We start from the raw sequence: 20,027 nt of genomic DNA on the forward strand, positions 1-20,027 counted from the left end.
AAAACAGATCTTTCATGAAAGGCACATAAAGAATCTAAACTAACACATTTAAGAAATTGTGATAACTTTGAATTTCTTTACATCACAAAGAAGAAAAATCCCCCAAATCTAACAGATGAAAATGTGGTCTATGGTTAACCACACCCACACATTCCAAGAAATATACTTCAACAAAATGACAGCACATAACTAAGAAACTACTTATCCACAAAGCTTATTGAAGGACCTTTTCAAGATGAGTAAAACAACAGAAGTAGGGCAGGGGATGCTGTTCATTTTGTTGAAACAAGGTCACAGAGACACATCATGAATCATGAAAAAAAAAATGACTACCAAAGTCCAATATCTAGCTGATATGTAACACTTATTTGAGCATACATATAATCACTGACTTTATTAAATACTATTACTCGTCTTCTAAGTGTAATTGCCCATTTAATTCTCAGAAATAATAGCACAATTGAAAAAGAAATATTTACTCAAGCAAGTGGCAGAAATTTAAATAAGGGAAAAAAGTAATTCTAATAGGGTATGATAATTACATATAGGAATTTAAAGCTTGCATTGTATCAGCAGCTGAATAGTCAGAGATCTTTCTTGTGATCTTCCAAATAAGGAACTATCATGTATGCTAGGTACATGGGATTTCCCAAAGGAAATACACAAATGAATGTCTCAAAATTCATTATGCTGACATATTTTTACCCACAAAATGCTCTCCATAATCCACCTAAACTTAGTTATAAATAAAAATGTAGTTATTTAAAGTGTATAAAAATTAATCTGGCATCACCTTTACGGAAATGCATGAATACCATCCAAATATTAAAATTCAAAGTGAAAACAAACCAAATAAAAATTAAGTGTTTACAGTAAGTCTAAGAGAGTATATCCTCAAAAATCTGAAATTTCAGTTTTTCAAACCAAATCTAATGTGGAATTAGATCAGCATGCAACTTTTAAAAGAAAAATTAAAATGCATACAATGTTTATGTAACTGATTCAAAGGCAGGTATATTCATCCTCTTAAGAACATTTCAATAAAACACATTAAATTTAAAGAACAAATCATGTTATTAAAATAGTCTGTGCAATGTTTGTACAAATAACTTTGTTAAGATTACAAGTATACATATAATCAAGATAAGGGCTGCAATGTTTCCTAATATTAATTACTGTACTTAAAAATTTATAAGACATGAACATAAATAAAGCTGTTTTAAACTGGCAAACACGGTAATAGTCATTCAGTACAAAGTACTTAATATTTCAGTTTATTACCAAAGCCATCACGCTAGAATCATGAGTTGCCACTCTTAAAGCCTAAAAGTCATGTGGAAAACTAAAGTTATAAATACATGTATACATACATTTGCATATTTACACATAGGCAGAAATCATCAATACACTAGAGTCGAGCATTAACACTGCCCTTAGTTTCACACTGCAGGACTACCTTTCACATTTAGGAAATGTCCTTCTATTACTTTCAGTTAAAAAAACACAACAGAACAACTTTGGTCAGGTCCCAGATGCATCTGCCGTATACTACACTGTGTTGCTGCAAGACTCTAGACAGATCCACATAGAAGTACTCATTTGGTTTGAAAATGCATTTTACCAGTAACTGCAGAACTTAGAAGAGACCACAATCTTTTAGATTATTTTTTATGATGACATCTGTTACAGCATCAAAAACAAACTGCACATTCTTAGTATCTGTGGCACATGTGAAGTGGGTGTATATTTCCTTTGTGTCCTTTCTCTTATTGAGGTCTTCAAACTGACACTGAATATATGCAGCTGCCTCTTCATATGTGTTTGAGCCTGAGATGGGTAAAGGCAAGAAACATAAGGCAAAAAGTTAAACTGAGTACATGGCTAAGGAAAATGGACCTGAAAATATTGAAATCAGTTTCATACATGTAAAATATATGGATTCTGTCACTGTATTTTTCCTTCTAGAACAAGAGAAAGAATTTCATCTAAAAGAAAAATACCCAAGGTTAATTACCTTTCAGTGACTGTAAGTTACCCTTAAAAAAACAAAATCAAAAGCATGGCAGTCTTTGCTCCCCATGGTCTTTCTTCCTGCACAATCCAAATGCCGGATCTTCCGTTTTATGTTCCCACTTATACTCTATATCCCAGCACCAGGCCAACCCCCTTCCCTGATGGTGGGCATGCTATTTCATTTCCAGCCTAGTGGATGATCAAGAAATGGCAGTTGAATGGGATCAGTATTTTTTATTCCCTTTTCTCTATACACGTTAATTCGCATTTGTCATTTTTCTTTACTCAAAAATTGTACACGGGTCTACAATGTGGCTTATGGCCATGAGCTTAAAAACTTCTGAGTACAAACACTCCAGGAATGGTCCATGTCTAATGATAATCACATGAAATGCACCAATACACTTTTAGGTGAGCCCTTGACAGAGCTACATACATATGTTCATCATTAGATGTATAAAGACCGTTAATAGCAGAACTTCTACTTTAGAAAACCCAAAACTTTATTAATTGCAGACTGGCTAATAAAATTTGGTATATCTATACAGTGAGCTGCCATACAGTATTGAGAAGGATAAAAGTACTATTGCCACATACAACATGAATGTATCCCATAAACATACTGTTGAACAAATGAAGCCAGACACAAGAAGAGTGTATACTGTAGGAGAGTATATAACTGATGTTTGAAAAATGAAGTTGGAAAACAATGAAAATTAATCAGTGAAGACAAAAGTCAAAGTAACTCAGTGTGTGTGGGGTGAGGGTGTTTGTTTAGACTGGGAGAGGTTGATGATGGGGTTTCTGGGGACCAGGAAATAATTCTGTTTCACTATCTGGGTGAATATATCTGTTGTCACTTTTTAAAAATTCAGTGAGCTTCACATTTATGCCAAGTGTGCACATGTGTATATATTTGATATATGTACATACATGATACTTCAAAAAATGTTCCATTTGAAAAAAATTAGATCTCTCTTTTGTAGTAATAACACAAAATTTTTGCCTTGGCTTTCAAGGTCGTCTGTTTACCTGCCTGCTTCATAAAGCTCTTCTGAGAGCCTCTGGTCCACACCTGTGGCCCACTCCGTGTCAGCAGGACCCTACATACCAACTCCCATCTGTGACCCTACACACACAGCTTCACCAGCTGCTCCCGTATGATGGCTACTGCGAATCATGCTGCAATACAAACATGCAGATAGGAACTATCTTTTTTTCAGTTAGTGTTTTCATTTTCTTTAGAGAAATTTTCTGAAGTAGAATCGCTGGAGCCTACTTCTGATTATTTTGGAATAGACATATAGTTTTCCATAGGGGCTGCACACCAAATTACATTTTCGCCAACAGCACAAGAGGGTTCCCTTTTCTCTGTATCCTCACCACACTTGTTGTCTTTTTGATAATACCTATTCTAACCGGTGAGGTGGTAGTTCACGGTGGTTTTGATGTGCATTTCCCTCATGGTTAGTGATTCTAAGCGCCTCTTCATGGACCTCCCAGCCATCCGTATGTCTTGGAAAAACATCTATTCAGACCCTCAGCCCATTTTTTAATGGATTGTGTTTTTTGCTATTGAGTTATAGGATTTCTTTAAAGATTTTCAATATTAACCCCTTACCGGATATATAATTTGCAAATACCTTCTTCCATTCCATACTCTGCCTTTTCATTTTGTTGGTTTCCTTGGCTGTGTAAAAAAACTTTATAGTTTGCTATGGTCCTGCTTGTGTATTTTTGCTTTTGCTGTCTTCAATTTTGATGTAAGATCCAAAAAATCATCACCAAGAGACCAACATCAAGGAGCTACTGCTTATTTTCTTTCAGCAGTTTAGTGGCTTGATGTCTTAATTTTAAGTCTTTGATCCATTTTAAGCTCATTTTTGTGTGTGGTATAATACAGTGGTCCAGTTTTCCCAGCACAGTTTATTGAGATTATCTTTTCCTCATGGCATGTTCTTGGCTCATAGGTTTTAATTTTCTGATCATGTATGTGTGGGTTTTTTTTTTTCCTGGGCTCTCTATTCCTCAGATCTGTGTGTCTATTTTTTTTCCAGTCCCATGTTTTGCTGACTATAGCTTTGTAACATAGCTGAAAATCAGGTAATGTGCTGCCCTCCGCTCTGTTCTTTCTCAAGATTGCTTTGGCTATTCAGGTTTTTGTTTTTGTGGTTCCAAACGAATTTTAGGATTGTTTATGCTAATTCTGTGGGAAAAAAGACCACTGGATTTTTTTATAGGGATTGCGCTGTATCTGTAGATTGCTCTGGGTAGTGTGGGCATTTTCTTCTTCTATTTCACCAATGTCTTGTAATTTTCAGTATAGAGATTATTTTCTCCCCTCAAATTTATTCCCAGTTATTTTTTCTTTTTGATGCCAACTGTAAATGGTATTGTTTGCCCAATTTCTTTCTGATAGTTCATTACTAGTGTATGGTAATGCAAAATATTTTTGCATATATACTGTTTATCCTGCCAATTTACTGAATTCATTGATTAGTTCAAAAGTAGTTTAATGGAGTCTTTATATATGTATACATTTATATAGATGTTGAATACTTTAACAGTAGCTTAGAGGAGTCTTTATATATGTATACATATATAGGTATCGAATGCTGTGTATATATAATACTGTAATACATATAAGACTATGTTGAATAAAAGTGGCATGAAAGGGATTCCTGGTTTTTTCTGACGGGTTTCCTTGTTTTGTTGAAATATGATGTTAACTGTGGGCTTCTAATGTATGGCCTTTCTATTGAGAGGTACGTTCCATCGTTTCCCACTTTGTTTTCATCATAAATGAATGTTGAGTTTTGTCAAGTGTTTTTTTTTGTATCATTCGAGATGATCATGGTGCATAATCCTTTTAATACCTTGTTGAATTTGGTTTGGTAACATTTTGTTGAAGACTTCTGCATTTATATTCATCAGGGGTACTGCCCTATAATTTTCTTCTCTGGTTTAGGTATTGGGGTAAAACGCTGTCCTCATAAAATGATTCTGCAAGTGTTCCTTTCTCTATTTTTTTTTTGCAAGAGCTTTAGACGTACTAGTATTAATTATTCTGTAAATGCTGGTAGAATTCATCAGTGAAGCCATCTGGTCATGGACTTATTTATTGGGAGGTTTTAATTATGAAGTAATTGGTCTGTTCAGATTTTCTATTTCTTCATGATTCAGTCTTGGTAGGTGCTATGTTTCTAGGAATTTTTCTACTTTTTCTAGGTTGTCAAAGTAAGTTTATATATTAACTCTTTCAGTTTGCTAGCAGGCAACCATATACTTACAAATCAAAATTTAGTTTATTGGTAGACTGTGTCTTATTGGCAGATATTAATGCAACCTGTCAAAAATATGTTTTGAGAAAATAGCTTGCACAGAGTGCAGAGTGCAACTTGCTGTCTATATTAGGGGTAGCTAGACTGCTAAGTGCCAAGAGCTAAGATACATGAATAAACTCATGAGCACATTTCTCAAATTCGTCAGAATGGCAAGGATATGGTGAGAAGGTAATAGTATTTTCTCTATGTGATAGAACTCTCATATATAAAAACAAGTATAGGTGATGACCTGGTTCAAGACTGAAGTGGGAAGGATTGATAATATAATTGAAAGGGAGATGGAGGAGATTTGAAAAAACAAAGGAGTTCAGTTTGAATTTCAGGTGTTAAAAAACACGTGTATGTTCAATACACAGTTGGAAATGCAAGCCAGAGGCTCTAGAGAGAAATTACGAGTTGACAATGGAATTTAACATGGTGAGAATAAACACGACCATGAAAGCAGAGAGTGCTAAAGGAATGTGGTGAAATGCCAGCATACAGATATTTAAACAGAAGTGGTGGAAACAGGAGCAGGCAGAGGTGGAGATAAACCAACTGAGTAGTTTAGAGGCTACACAGGCAGGAATTAAAAGTGGAGGCTGCAGCAAGAAGCAATAGAATCATGACTTAAGAGCATGCAATGAGGATTTTACATTATAATCCTGATAATCGAATTGTGAAAAAATTATGTAATACTCTCTGTGCTCAGATTGTGAGATCTCACAATCCATGAGATCTCATGGATTCTTATTAACTTGACAACATAAGAAATATCCTTTCGTGGCTGCTCTGAAATCCCTGTAGGTATTGATATTTAGGGATTCATTTGGGCACTCTGGTAAGATTAGCCCAAAAGGACTACTTAATAATAGAAAATGACAAAAAATAAACTGAAAGACAGGTGAAAAGTAAAGGCAAAATTGAGCCACCCTGACTCTGGATAACTTCAAACTTGGAGACTGGACAACAGATAGTTTTATTCCTAATGAGCACTAAAATGTTTCTGAACAAGGTGACAGGGCACAAGCGCTTTCAAAAAGAAAACAGAAGTTTAAAAATAAGCAACTGTGTGGAATTTTTTTGAATCAAAGTATGGGAGTATACAAAATGACCTGTAATAATGAAGTGTGATTATATTAATCAAAGAATCTTCCCCTTTGGTTCTAAGGAGAATTTAACTCTGGTAGTCCGGTTGTTACTGGGCTGGGTGCAGGAGTGCCCATAGACATGGGTCTGGATTTGGACTGTCCTTGAGCCCCAGTGTTCTTACCTGCATGTGTGGGATGGAAGAGCACTGAAAGCACAGGATTGTTTTATCTTTGCCTGTGAAAAGGCAGCAAATACTCACTGTACTATTAATATACTCAATACGAGACTAAATCTGTGTTTATAATGAAACAAATTCTTGAGACTTTTTTTTTTTTAAAGGATGGAGTAAGGGTAACTTGTATCAATTAGCTAAATGAACCAAACTCTTCAGAATATTTGACTACCACTAGCTTAAATCATCTCTAAACCCAAACTCTTTTTATTTAGAGGCACAGAGTCCTCCTCAATAAAATAAAATCTTATCTGAAAACCCCATATGTAAAATAGATAAAAACAAAGTCATCCTGCTTTAATAAGAAAGACGCTGTGCGTGTATGGGGGAGATAAGTATCTCTGTTCCCTGTACCCACTTTTCTGTAACAGCCCAGGAGGTGTTCTAAGGAGTTAAACTAAAACCAAGTTTTAGCTAAACTTCTGATTTTACCAATGGGGTACTGAGACCATGGTAAATCAACTGCCTTGTTCAAGATGGAAGAGTTAACCATGGAAACGCCAGGACCACCTCTCAGGACTCGGTTTCTAAGTTCAGGCCATTTTACACAGCAGGCAAATTAATAGTGTCCTTACGAGTGTTGGGATTACTTGTGCAACTGTCGGACTCCCCTGAAAAATTAAATGACTCATGGATTCCTTCTTCATTTATCTCCCTTATAACTACCGTTCATGTTCTTTTGTAGTCATATGTGACTTTTTTGTGTGTGAGAATACATCCGTCTTTGAGATTACACTGTGAGCACAGATAGGTCTTATTTACTGTGCATCACACATACCTGACGCAAGATCTGTTCTCTGGATAAACAATATTTGAAATTTATAAAGATTTGGAGTCATAGAAAATTATCTTACAGCTTTTCCATTTGAATATGTTATTTCTAATAATCTTAGCTACACCTCAAAGAACTACTTGCACTTGAATGCAGTTTAATAATTTCAATTGAAGGTAATCTATAACTGAAATCTTGCCTTAGGGGAACTTTCATTAGAAATACATGACTTGACAAGTTACGCACAGAAAGTAAAATACCTGCGTATTCTGGATAGCATATAGTGAGAGGGCTCTTTTTGATTTTTTCTTCAAAGAGATCCTTCTTGTTTAGAAAAAGTATAATAGAAGTATCTGTAAACCATTTGTTGTTACATATGCTGTCAAACAACTTCATGCTTTCATGCATTCGATTCTGTAACAGGAAAGAATACAGTTTGTCACAATGGCAAGGGTTTTGAGGACTATTACTTTTAGAAATGTTATCTTAAAAGAGAGCTCGGTCAGCTCAAAAATAAAGTAGCACAGAAATACGTTCCTGCCATTTAGGAACAAGTACACTTGATTACAGGTGAGATGAATGTATACACCACTCATCACTTTTTGCATTCAACTGGTACTAGGTCAGTGCCTACTAGTGTGTCATCGTGCCTGGGAACACTCTGCTGCAGGACCCAGCAATCTAGAGATGCCAAGTGTGAACACTTAAAAAGAGATCTCACTGTTACAGAGTTAACTGAAGTTTCTCCACTAAAAGACAAGTAGAGGTTTTTAAAAATTAATAAGGGGCGCCTGGGTGGCTTAGTCGGTTGAGCGTCTGACTTTCGCTTGGGTCATGATCTCGCGGTTCATGGGTTCGGGGCCCGCGTCGGGCTCTGTGCTGACTGCCAGCTCAGAGCCTGGAGCCTGTTTCGGAGTCTGTGGCTCCCTCTCTCTCTGACCCTCCCCTGCTCACGCTGTCTTTCTCTCTCTCCTAGAAATAAATAAAACGTTAAAAATTTTTTTAAAAAAATTAATAAACAATTAGCCCAGCACTCTAAATATAATGGTGTGTTAGGGATGGAATCCAGTTTCCTGTCCTTTTAGTATATGTGGTTTCAAAAGAGCACTGAGAGAAAGGAACGTAAGATGGTGTGCTGCACCTGCTGCACTACAATTGCACGTACCTGATTTTATGGTACAAAATACCATATACAAAAGTGACATTTCGATCTCTTTTTCCCCAGTCTGTACTAAAGTGAATTTAGAATGGACAGTGATTTGAGGAGCCTAGGTGGCTCAGTTGGTTAAGCGTCTGACTTTGGCTCAGGTCATGATCTCACAGTTCGTGGGTTCAAGCCCCACACCAGGCTCTGTGATGAAAGCTCAGAACATGGAGCCCAATGCAGATTCTGTGTCTCCCTTCCTCTCCCTCTCAAAAATAAACACTTAAAAATTAAAAAAAAAAAAAAAAAAGTGACAGTTCTTGAGGAGTGCCTTGAGTGGTTCAGTCGGTTGAGCACCTGACTCTTGATTTTGGCTCAGGTATTGATCCTGTGGGTCATGAGTTTAACTTCAGACCCCACAGAGCTTGCTTGGGATTCTCTCTCCCCTTCTCCCTCAAAAATAATAAACGTTTTAAAAACAAAAAATAAAATGAGAGAACTTTAAATTTCTATATAAAAACATCTGCCCTAGATTAATGGTACATTGCAACACCTCTGAAAATTACATGGCAATAGCAAAGTACAACATGGATCAAAGATTATGGAGTTGGCAGAAGGAACAAGTAAAGAAAAATAAGCCTTGGACTATTATGGGAACCAACTTTACTTTCAGTCACTTCCTAGCTACCAGCTACAGGAAATGCATAGTTAAGCATATAGGGTTGAGGGGAGATTAACTCTCAGTCCTTTCTTATTCCTGGGGTCCCTCTGTGCTTCTTTAGTGTACTTCTCTTTCAGTATATAAAAAGAGCCAGAAAAAGAGCCTGAACTTTCAAATAACTCACGCATTAGCGAGAATTACTCAAGAATTATTCTCAGAAAAATTCTTGGCAGTATCTCCAGCCCTTCATATTTCACGCTTCATCTTTCACAGTGGTTCTACTTGCCATTTCTTCATCTTCGGCTAGAACCAGGTCATAGTCACTCAGAGCCACACAGAAGATGATGGCGGTCACTCCTTCGAAGCAATGAATCCACTTCTTCCGCTCAGATCTCTGTCCTCCAACATCAAACATTCTATAAGAGAAAAAAGAAATTGGACATCACCTTAAATGTTCAAAAAGGGGTTCTATGTCATCAAAAAAGCTCCAAATTGCAGGGGAAATGTGGGATGGGAAGAAAAAAGGACATTACATGGGAGCAAAATGATGTCACAAATTGTTTTTTGCAAAGGGAAAAAGGCTGGTTTTTAAAATTTTTGATTGAAAACAAAGCCCAAAATACCCTTAAAAAACAACACATTCATTAACATATGAGAACACTTAGATCAGAACATGAAAGTAGATACAAATGAGTGGACTGCACTGTGAGTAAACACTGTGAAGTCACAGGAAGCAACTAGGGAACGCAGAGATAATAGAGTATATTCAATTTGCCGGAGCAAAGGACGTTATTTCTGTCAGAGGCTACAAGTAGGACTTTGACATAAAGGAGAAACCTCATTCCAGGTAAGAAAAAGCTGGGCAAGCAAGTGATAGTTAGGTGGGGGAAACAGGTGGCCTAAATTAAAAAGCAAGCCAAGGTATAGGAACAAAAATAAGAGAGGAAATAGACAAAGGGGTTGCTTTACTGAATAGTCTTAAAATTTAAGAGTAAAAAACTCAATTTTTAAATAATGTACAACTGCAGACTATTGTAGCCTGGTGCACAGGGAAGTAACACAAGCAGTACACAGATAATGACCTTTGTAATTTTTCTTATAACAGTTTATGAAGTTAAGCAAAAGTTGAAATTCACATAAATTGCTATGCAACCTAGAAATAACCACTTATATAATGGAAACACTATGCAAACTGGTGCATTTTAAAAGGCTCCATTTATCTAGATGGTGCACTAATTAAAACAGTCCCTACTTAATTCTCAGGCAAAAAGAATTTCCCTGCAGAGTAGTATTGGCCTATAAAGCAAATCGGAGTACATCAACTAATATTGTTACTTTTATCATCATTTCAGTGCCCTGCATTCTATTGGGTTAGCTAGTGATCTGTTCCTTAAGTATGCCATATAACAAAATGTACCACACAATAAATTAAAATGGGTTTAAGACACAAAAAGGAGAGCTGCTAGTTAAGATCAAATAAGAACACAGAATAAATTAAAATGACTACCCATTTTTTAAACAATTTGAAACTAACCTTACCAAAAAGTCTTTAGGTAATTTCTCTGATCAAATGCCATATATATCTTTACCACTTAATATAAAATAACAAGCAAACCCCTTCCATCCCATTTGACATCTTCCTTCTGTGATGGTTGGTTTTATGTGTCAATTTGGTTAGGCCATCATATGCAGTTATGGAGTCAAAACCTAACCTCGGTGCTGCTGTGAAGTTATTTTACTGCTGTAGTTAACATCTAAAATCAGTTGTCTTTCAGTAACGTTTATCCCTGATAAGTGGGGAGACCTTATCCAATCAGTTGGAGGGCCTTAAGAACAAAAACTGAGGTTTCTTCGAGGGAGGAGAAATTCTACCTCAAGACTGAAACAATGTCCTGAGCCTGCTGGCCTGCCCTACAAACTTGACACTTGCCAGGCCCAATGGTCATGTAGGTCCATTCCCTGAAATGGACAACCCTGACTAATATAAATTTTAGTACTCAGAGTGGGGTGCTGCTATAACCAATACTTAAAATGGTGAAAGAGGTTATGGAATTGGATACCAGGTAGAGACTGGACCAATCCTGAGTTACTAGAAAAGCCAAGATTGCTTTGAAAAGATGGTTGGTTAGAAACAGACATAAAAGGTAATAATTCTGGAGACACATGGGAGTGAAAGGATGCCAGAAAAGCTTCTATCTTACACGATATACATATATCATTCATGAACATGATGTTGGGAGATGTATGAATGTTAAAGATGTTTTTGATGAGGTCCCAGAAGGAAATGAGAAACAGGTTACTGGACACAGGAGAAAGGGCAATTCTTGCTGTGAAGTCACAAAAACTTTGGCACACTGTGTTCCAGTGCTGGGTGTTAAGAAATTGAATGTTAGTTGAGGAAATTTCCAAGTGAAATGAGCAGGATATGGCTCTGGTTCTCCTTGTTGCTACAGTAAAATATAAAAGAAAAGAGAGAGAAACTGAGGAAGGAACTAGGGAAGAAGGTCATGTGTCAAAAGCCAAGGAACACCAACGATTCCCAACCACTAAAAGAAGCAGGAAGAGGATTCTTCCCAAGAGCCTTTAGAGGAGCACAGTTGTGCAATCATGTTGATTTTAAACTTCTAGCCCCCAGAATTATGAAGGAATATATTTCTGTCGCTTTATGCCACCTAGCTTGGGGTAATTTGTTACAGCAGCCCTAGGAAACTAATATATCGCCCCTACCTTGTTTTATTTTTCATTGTAGTGATTACCATCTCCTGAACATCTCAACATTGATTTACCTCCCTTTGCCCAACAACGTAAAAACAAAGATTGTCATACTTCATAAATATTTGTTGAATGAATGCATGAACTATGTCTACAGAATATTTCAAAACACCTTCAAACAGTAATAGACTCGCTTTTTACTATGTTAAAGATCCAGATCTTGCAGAGCGTCTTGGTGGCTCAGTCAGTTATATTCCCAACTTCAGCTCAGGTCATGACCTCATGGCTGGTGAGTTCAAGTCCCACTTCAGGTTCTGTGCTGACAGCTCACAGCCTGGAGCCTGCTTCACATTCTGTGTCTCCCTCTCTCTCTGTTCCTCCCCTGCTCACTATCTCTCTCTCTCAAAAATAAACAGTTAAAAAAAAAAAAAAAAGATGTAGGTCTTTCAGTTATGCTGTGGGGATGTTACATATAAAAAGACTTTTAACTTATAATCAAGTAATTTAACTACAAAAGAAATCTCCTAAATTTAGCTTATAAATGAATAAACCAGTATTTCTCAAACTTCAATATAAACCAGAATCACCAGGTACATAAAGCTGAGAATCACTGGGCTAATTCATTAGCCAAGGGGCAAAAATGACTAAAATCTAATATAATGAATGACTGTACATACGGCATTTTTCCTTTTTCATACATACTTTAGAATTATCTTCAAATTCTGAACTACTTTTTAAAAAATTAATCAAAAAACAACAAAATTATAATACGTTCTCCGTATGAACAGATGGAACTTTTTTCTACCACGAAATAGGGAGATTTGATTTTTCTTAAGTTTCCTTTTTTTTTTTTTTAGGGGGAGAGGGGAAAAGTAGAAGATATTGAAGATCCTAAGATATTTTTTTAAAATTTTCTTAATGTTTATTTTTAAAGGAGAGAGACAGACAGACTGTGAGTGGGGGAGAGCAGAGAGAGACAGAGACACAGAACCTGACGCAGGCTCCAGGCTCCGAGCTGTCAGCACAGAGTCCCATGCGGGTCTCGAACTCCCAAACCGTGAGATCATGACCTGAGCCAAAGTCAGATGCTTAAATGATTGAGCCACCCAGGTACCTATCCCTTTCCTCTTTTTTAAAAGAAAGAGTGTAAGCTGGGAAGAGGAGCAGAGGGAAAGGGAAAATCATAAGCACACTCCACTCCCAGCACAGAGCCCAAAGCAGGGCTCAATCCTATAACCCTGAGATCATGACCTGAGCTGAAAACAAGAGTTGGATCCTTAACCAACTGAACCACCCAGGTGCCCCGAGAAGATCCTGAGATGTTCTGTCAGTCTCAGAGTGTCATCTGATACCACAGTAACCAAGGCTCACTGGTACAAAGCTAGACGACTGTATGTGCATGTCAACCCTGTAAATATACTCCAAAACCCATTTTATACTTATAGTAAAGTGTAGAAATTTGTCTTACAATTTTATAATAGAAGGGATGCTTTAATTCTATATTTGGCAAAAATATTATAGTAAAATTGCTGATTCCTTAAAACAATACAGTCCATGAAGACACTTTCCACAAACACCTAGTCACAGAGTTGATAATACATATTCTGAAATTATGTATTTACTGCCTCATTTTAAATTTAATTCCAATCATATCAAAATCAAGTGACATTGAAATTTTATATCAGCCATTAAAATGAGACAATGAATTACAATACAAAACACACAAAACAAAAATAAACACACTCAAGAGTTCCCAGTAGAATTATTCTAAGTGTATTTCTGCCCTCATTCTTCTGAGACTCCCTTAACATATAAAAAGCAAAGCTGGAACCATGTATTTGCAATTATAGTAATTTAACAGAACCCAAATCCAAAATAAGACAAAGTATATCTGAAGCTCCTGACAAACCTATGTTTAAGGCAGCAAGTGAAAAGAGTAATGAAACACATCCTGTGAAATTCTACCTCACCCAAGAATAAAGATACAGGGATATCCTGGGGGCATCATGGCAAGAGAGAACTTTACAGAATCTCAGCACTTGCTTGAGGATGAAATGACAACTTTGAGAAACTGAGGCTGAAAGTGAAGAGCATGGTCAAGAAAGTGAATTCTGTACAGATTGCTGTAAGTGCCAAATGAAGGACTGTACACTTAGCACTGTCCCTTCCCTCTGACAGAGCTCTTCCCTCTACAGTATTCGTCTGAGAGGCAATCACCTCACTTATGTTTACACCTACAACTGTGGGACAGAGTATAATGCCCTCTACTAAGACCCTTAACCAACTGTTCCCTTTACCTAATAAGGAAATTTAACTCAAGCATTCGTACTTGCTAACCCCCAACTCCATGCATTTTCTCCTCAGACTACATTTGTTAGAACAAAGCCATTATCTGAATATAACAACCTAAGTTTGCTTTTAAATATGGTCTTTAAAACAAAGTAAACAAAATGCAAAAAAAAAAAATCTGAATCTAAGGTACAATAGGTATAAAACAAAAAGAAAACAACAAACCTTTGAAGCCTCATTCTGACAGTGAGTTTAAAATTATTTTATAACTTTAAGATAAATATGACAATAGTTCCCAGATCAGACATATCAGCCTGTTTAAATATTCATGTTTTACTATTCCTGACTTTGGTCATTTAATATCCTAGAAGTAGTAAACAGATGAAAAGTAAGTAAATGATTTTGATAAGAGCTACTGCCAGCAAGGAAAGAAGTCCAATGACAGCTTCAACAATATTTTACCAAGTATTAAAGTATAAAGTTACATAGTCAGATAGACTAATAATGATTTGTAATTCTCTTTGATAAAAGCGGGGCAACGTTTGGGTTTGGGATTTTTTTGTTTTGTTTTGTTTTGTTTTGGACAGAAGCTGCCATGGAAAATTAAAATTCAATTTTAGTTTCCTGGAAAACTCAATTACATGAACCACTGAATGTGGACTAAATCAGTGACAAGTGGTAATAAAAAATGTATTTTTTAAATACTTATGGAAGGAGTCAGAAGTACAGTTGCATATATGTAACTACTTTCCACAACTTATATTAGTGAGCATCTTTATGTTTTTTATCTTTGACTACGAATTTTTAGATGCTTTCAGAAATTCTGCTTTATTATTACTATTTCAGAGCACAAACTAATAATAGTAATATTATTACTACTTCTAGCACAAACTAGAGTTAACTGAAGCAAAGTCCAAGTGTTTTTCCCCCCTTCTTCTCTACATGCTTTATTTATTTATTTATTTTACAAATAGTTTATTGTCAAATTAGTTTCCACATAACACTCAGTGCTCATCCCCACAAGTGTCCTCCTCCATGCCCATCCCCCCTCCCCCCCACATCCATCAGTCCTCAGTTTTTGTCAGCATTCAAGAGTCTCTCTTGGTTTGCCTCTCTCCCTTTCCCCCACCATTTCCGCCCTTCTCCTCCCCCTTGTTCCTCCGTCAAGTTCCTCCTAATCCTCCTATACGTGCAAACATACGATATTTGTCCTTCTCTGCCTGACTTATTTCGCTCAGCATAACACCCTCAAGGTCCATCCATGTTGCTCTCTACATGCTTTAAAAGAGGGGAACACAGGTCTGTAACTTTGAATGTAATGTCTCACTGACGTCCCTGGGTCTGGTCTGTTAGGAACTGAGTGTCAGACAAAAGGGGCTCCAGGGACCTCTGCGTTCCCGACGGCCTCGAGTCAGTGCTTCTCTGCTCAAACCTCAGTTAGTCCATATTCACTACACTCTAAGTTAGATGGACATTTTTCATCAGAAAAAGTGCACACATTTGCATGAATAAGGATTTTCATGAAAACTTTTAAAAAGGTACCTGTCATTTTTAACATTTCCATAAATAAGCATATATTCAACCAGTAAAATTCTTTTTTCACCGAAGACTGTAAGACACTTTCCGTAAATGTAAAATATCAGAGCAATTATTTTCTAATCAGAAATAAAAGTCAAAAACTATTTTTATTTAAATCACTGTGAAAAATATAGGCAAAAGAAACTGCATGGCCATTTTTTCCCAAATAAAAATATAAACATTCCTTCTAAGAATGCTTGTTGCCCTCTTTTACCCAATAATACTTTGTCCAATGACCTAAGAAATGTTTTTTTGTAATTTTTACCTCAGCTTTTAAAAACTTTTACTACGTCTTTCTTTACTAAACAAGGTGTTTTATATATAAATTTGTAAATTATATGCTTTGAAGCTACTCACTTAAAATGAAGATCTTTGAAAGTAAAATGGGTTTCAACAATTCCTGTAGTTTTCACTCTAGTTCTGAGAACATCCTGTTGAGTTGGGATATAGTTTGGTTGTGCTATTCTGTCCAAGTCATTCAAATAGCTGAAAAAATAAACAAGAAGACAGTATGCTAATAGTTAATACAGCCATTAAAAATCTTCTAAATCAAGAAGTAAAACATTTTGATGCATGCAATATTCCAAATTACTAGAAATCTTTACATTTCTGGGTAATAATACAACCAATTTAAGTTTATCTGTTCTATAACTCCCACTGAAATGAAACATTTATACAAGTGTCCAGTCAGAGCTCTTTTAACACTTTTTAGGTGTTGCATACTTTGTTTTTTAAGGACACTGATTTGTCATTCTCTTTATTGGAAACAAGAGAGTAAAGACTTCTTAAAAACAACACAAAACCAACTGTACACTGGAGTTTGTTTCTTAAAATTCTTTATTACACTTTTTTTTATATAGCACCGTGTTTATTTTCAGACATGAGTAATGAGAGGATTCAGAGAATCTTATGATTTTAAGAAAGTAGTAAGTAAACCTCTAGCCAAAGGCTGAATTCAATACTATTCCTTTTCAACCAGCCTTAAGTTACACCTAGGAAAACACCACACATGCTCTTTTACACTCTGGCTTTACTGGCTCTCTAAATCAATATTCATATTTTACTTCTCACTGATTTTAGTCACCCACCAATGCAAGCCTCTCTGCTGATGAAGCCAAATATATTGTGCTATTAAAATGTAGTGGTGTCATATCATGTCATTGTTTTGAAAAAATTATCTCATGCCATTTTATATAGTAAATAATGTTGTAGAATGTTCGAACACAGAGAGATTACTGTGAAACTCAGGGGTTAAAGAAGTTTTTGTGGACGGCGAGGGGTTAAACAGAAACCTGAATGATGAGACAGAAAAAAAGAGAATGCCATTCACATCAGGGGAATTAGTTAAACAGTACAGAGACAGGATAGTCACATCTTGTTTCTCAGAAATTAAGGCCCCTAAGAGGGGCTATACAGAAATTCAAAAGAGAAGTCTGGACTTCATCTTAAGGTCAGCTGACCGTGTGGATCAGCCTTACAGTGTCTTTTAATAGCCGAGTACACATCTATGTTTATTACAGAGAGGCACTAACTACTGCAATGTTAATTAAGGTTATCCTCTGAAACTGTTCCATTTTGAACAGGTCTTGCGAACAAAAGGAGCTGAAAAAATATTTGATTCGTAGAGATGGAGGCCAAAAGCTATCCAAACACTGAATTAGTAATCAAAAGTATTTTAGACAGCTAAGTATACGTATGTGATACTAGAATACATCGAGAGAGGATAGCTTGAGTTATCTGTATTATTTGTTGAACTTAAAAGAATCTTATTATCTTACTGCACTGGTAATAATCCCCCAGTACTTTATCTGTGTTTTTAATTCCACATATATGACATGTAATATATGACACATAATATGACATTATATATTACTGTAAGAAAATCTGATTTAATAAGCAAACAGGCCATGGCAAGATTTTACTCCTTGTCCCTTTTAAGTAGTAGTGTGTTACTCTCATTTAAAATGGGCTTTGATTACTCCGATGCATTTCTTTGCTTAAAAACTGCTATAGTTCCAATTGCCTCTAAAGATAATGCACAGTTATATTTCAACGTGACAAATAAGAAAAACAGGCACTGTGAAAAACTCCAATTGTTTTAAATGATCACAAATTTAAAGTAAATTGGTGGTTGGACAGTTGTAAGGGCAACTTGGCAGCAACCCCTCATCTCCAGTCAAAAACTCAGAAATCAAAATGCACTGTAACCACTGTGGAGGAGAAAATATCTGTGACTTCCTTCATTCTTGAAAAATGGCTCCATTTTCCATTCTCCATTTCCACTTAAGGCAGAACTACAAGTAATGAAATACTGGGGAGCCAAAATTATCTCAGTACACCGTACACAGGAGATTAAGTCTTGCCCATTAGACTGCAGGGGTCCAGGAAGTGCCACCATATGGGGAAACACACTTCAATCGATTGTCCCTGAGGAGCACCCCTTTATTACTGAAAAAGCTCCCCTTGCTGGGCTCAGCTCAGAGCAAACTTCTCAACACAGCAGTGATTCCCATTTAGATCTTTCTGCAGGTGCTGGTGGTGCTAAAGCAAATAATATGGTCTCAGTTATGTTTTTGCTGTAATCTTTTTCTAATTTCTCTTCTAGCTTGTGTAAAGTATGGTTTATTAGTTCATTATTAGACAAGGGCATGGCAAATGACAATTATGTGTCAGGCAATAGAGAAAGAACATATGGTAGAAGCAGACCTTACTGAATTCGAAGAGTAGCGGCAGAGGCAGGAAATAACTAATTTCAACAAAAATACAAATCAAATTACCTCAAAGTAAATGTAAATCTGAGTATTCTGAAAGAAACTGTTTTGTACTGTAAGTATATAAAATGGGGACAAAGACCTAATCAGTGAGTGAAACAATATATCCTAAGCGAAGAGGACACCAGATGAACTACATATTCAGTAATATGTTACTTATACATATATAAAACACATACACCCTAATATGTATGGTTTATAGAGTGGTAAAGCCTTAAAAATACAGATTAGAAAATAGAGCATTACAAAAGTGGGTATGGGTTACACAATAATGTGTATAATTTCATCTGAACTAAACCACTCATGTGACACATTCTGGGTGCTCTGATGTGTAACCAATGACATGCGACATGATAAGCACGAAGAGCCATACCCCACCACGGTGAAGTATGTATATTTACCTAGACCTTACCAATACCCATCATCTTCTAGCTTATTCTCACTTGTGTCCCTAAAGCCAATAGCTCTGTCAAGAAAATGGAAGAGCCTTGGGGCGCCTGGGTGGCTTAGTCGGTTAAGCGTCCGACTTTCGCTTAGGTCATGATCTCGCGGTTCGTGGGTTCGAGCCCCACGTCGGGCTCTGTGCTGACTGCCAGCTCAGAGCCTGGAGCCTGTTTCAGTCTGTGACTCCCTCTCTCTCTGGCCCTCCCCTGCTCATGCTGTCTCTCTATCTCCTAGAAATGAATAAAAACATTAAAAAAAAAAAAAATTAAAAAAAAAAAAGAAAATGGAAGAGACTTGGGAAGTAAAATGAGTGCAGAGCACATGTCTTAAGACCAATCAGTGCAATTCATATTTGACATTTTTGAGTGTATGTGCCAAATAATGGAAACAAATACTTGATTTTTCTTCAGTTGTATCTAGATCACCAAACACAAAGCTCCCTGACCAGGTTTTATCACAACTTACTTTACAAACTTTCTGTGGCCACCATCTGGAAAATCAGGACAGGTTTTTCTTACAAAATACTGGACTTAGCTATCTGTAAACAATGTCTAATGCAACAGGGCATGTACAGTTGATAATTTTCAAGTGTACAGCTAGAGAAAATATCTTGGGATCACCATATACCCCTTCACCATATATACAAAGTGCCTGTCACTGGACAAGTAACTCTTCTCAGGCACTATAGTATAATGAAAAGAACAAAATTAGGGTTGCCTGGGTGACTCAGTCATTTAAGTTTCTGCCTCTTGGTTTCGGCTTAGGTCATGATCTCAGTTTCATGAGTTTGAGCCCAGTGTCTGGCTCCATGATGACAATGTGGAGCCTACTTGGGATTTTCTGTCTCCCTCTCTCTGCCCCTCCCCCACTCACACTGTCTCGATCTCTAAAAATAAACCAACTTTAAAAAAAATAAAAAGAACAAAATCAGTTACCTTCCCCTTGGGCTAGTCCCAGGCAAACTAGAGATACAGCCAAATTCACAGTGAACTTTGT

At 36.5% G+C, this 20,027-nt stretch overlaps 1 protein-coding gene across 1 annotated transcript in view; it reads right to left on the reverse strand.

Annotated features, from left to right (window-relative positions):
• Positions 1–316: 316 nt before the first annotated feature.
• GNAI1 (G protein subunit alpha i1) overlaps positions 317–20,027 on the reverse strand; it is an 86,997-nt gene continuing 67,286 nt past the window's right edge. Inside the window, exons 5-8 of the mRNA XM_077748498.1 lie at positions 16,174–16,302; positions 9,524–9,653; positions 7,693–7,846; positions 317–1,827 (exon numbers count right to left, since the gene is read on the reverse strand). Of these exons, the coding sequence (XP_077604624.1) occupies positions 1,637–1,827; positions 7,693–7,846; positions 9,524–9,653; positions 16,174–16,302 (604 nt within the window). The 3' untranslated portion in view covers positions 317–1,636. The remainder of the gene's footprint in view (positions 1,828–7,692; positions 7,847–9,523; positions 9,654–16,173; positions 16,303–20,027) is intronic.

The sequence above is a fragment of the Crocuta crocuta genome, unplaced genomic scaffold, assembly GCF_008692635.1.
Source record: "Crocuta crocuta isolate KB4526 unplaced genomic scaffold, BGI_CrCroc_1.0 scaffold417, whole genome shotgun sequence".
In the NCBI taxonomy this organism is placed as follows: Eukaryota; Metazoa; Chordata; class Mammalia; order Carnivora; family Hyaenidae; genus Crocuta; species Crocuta crocuta.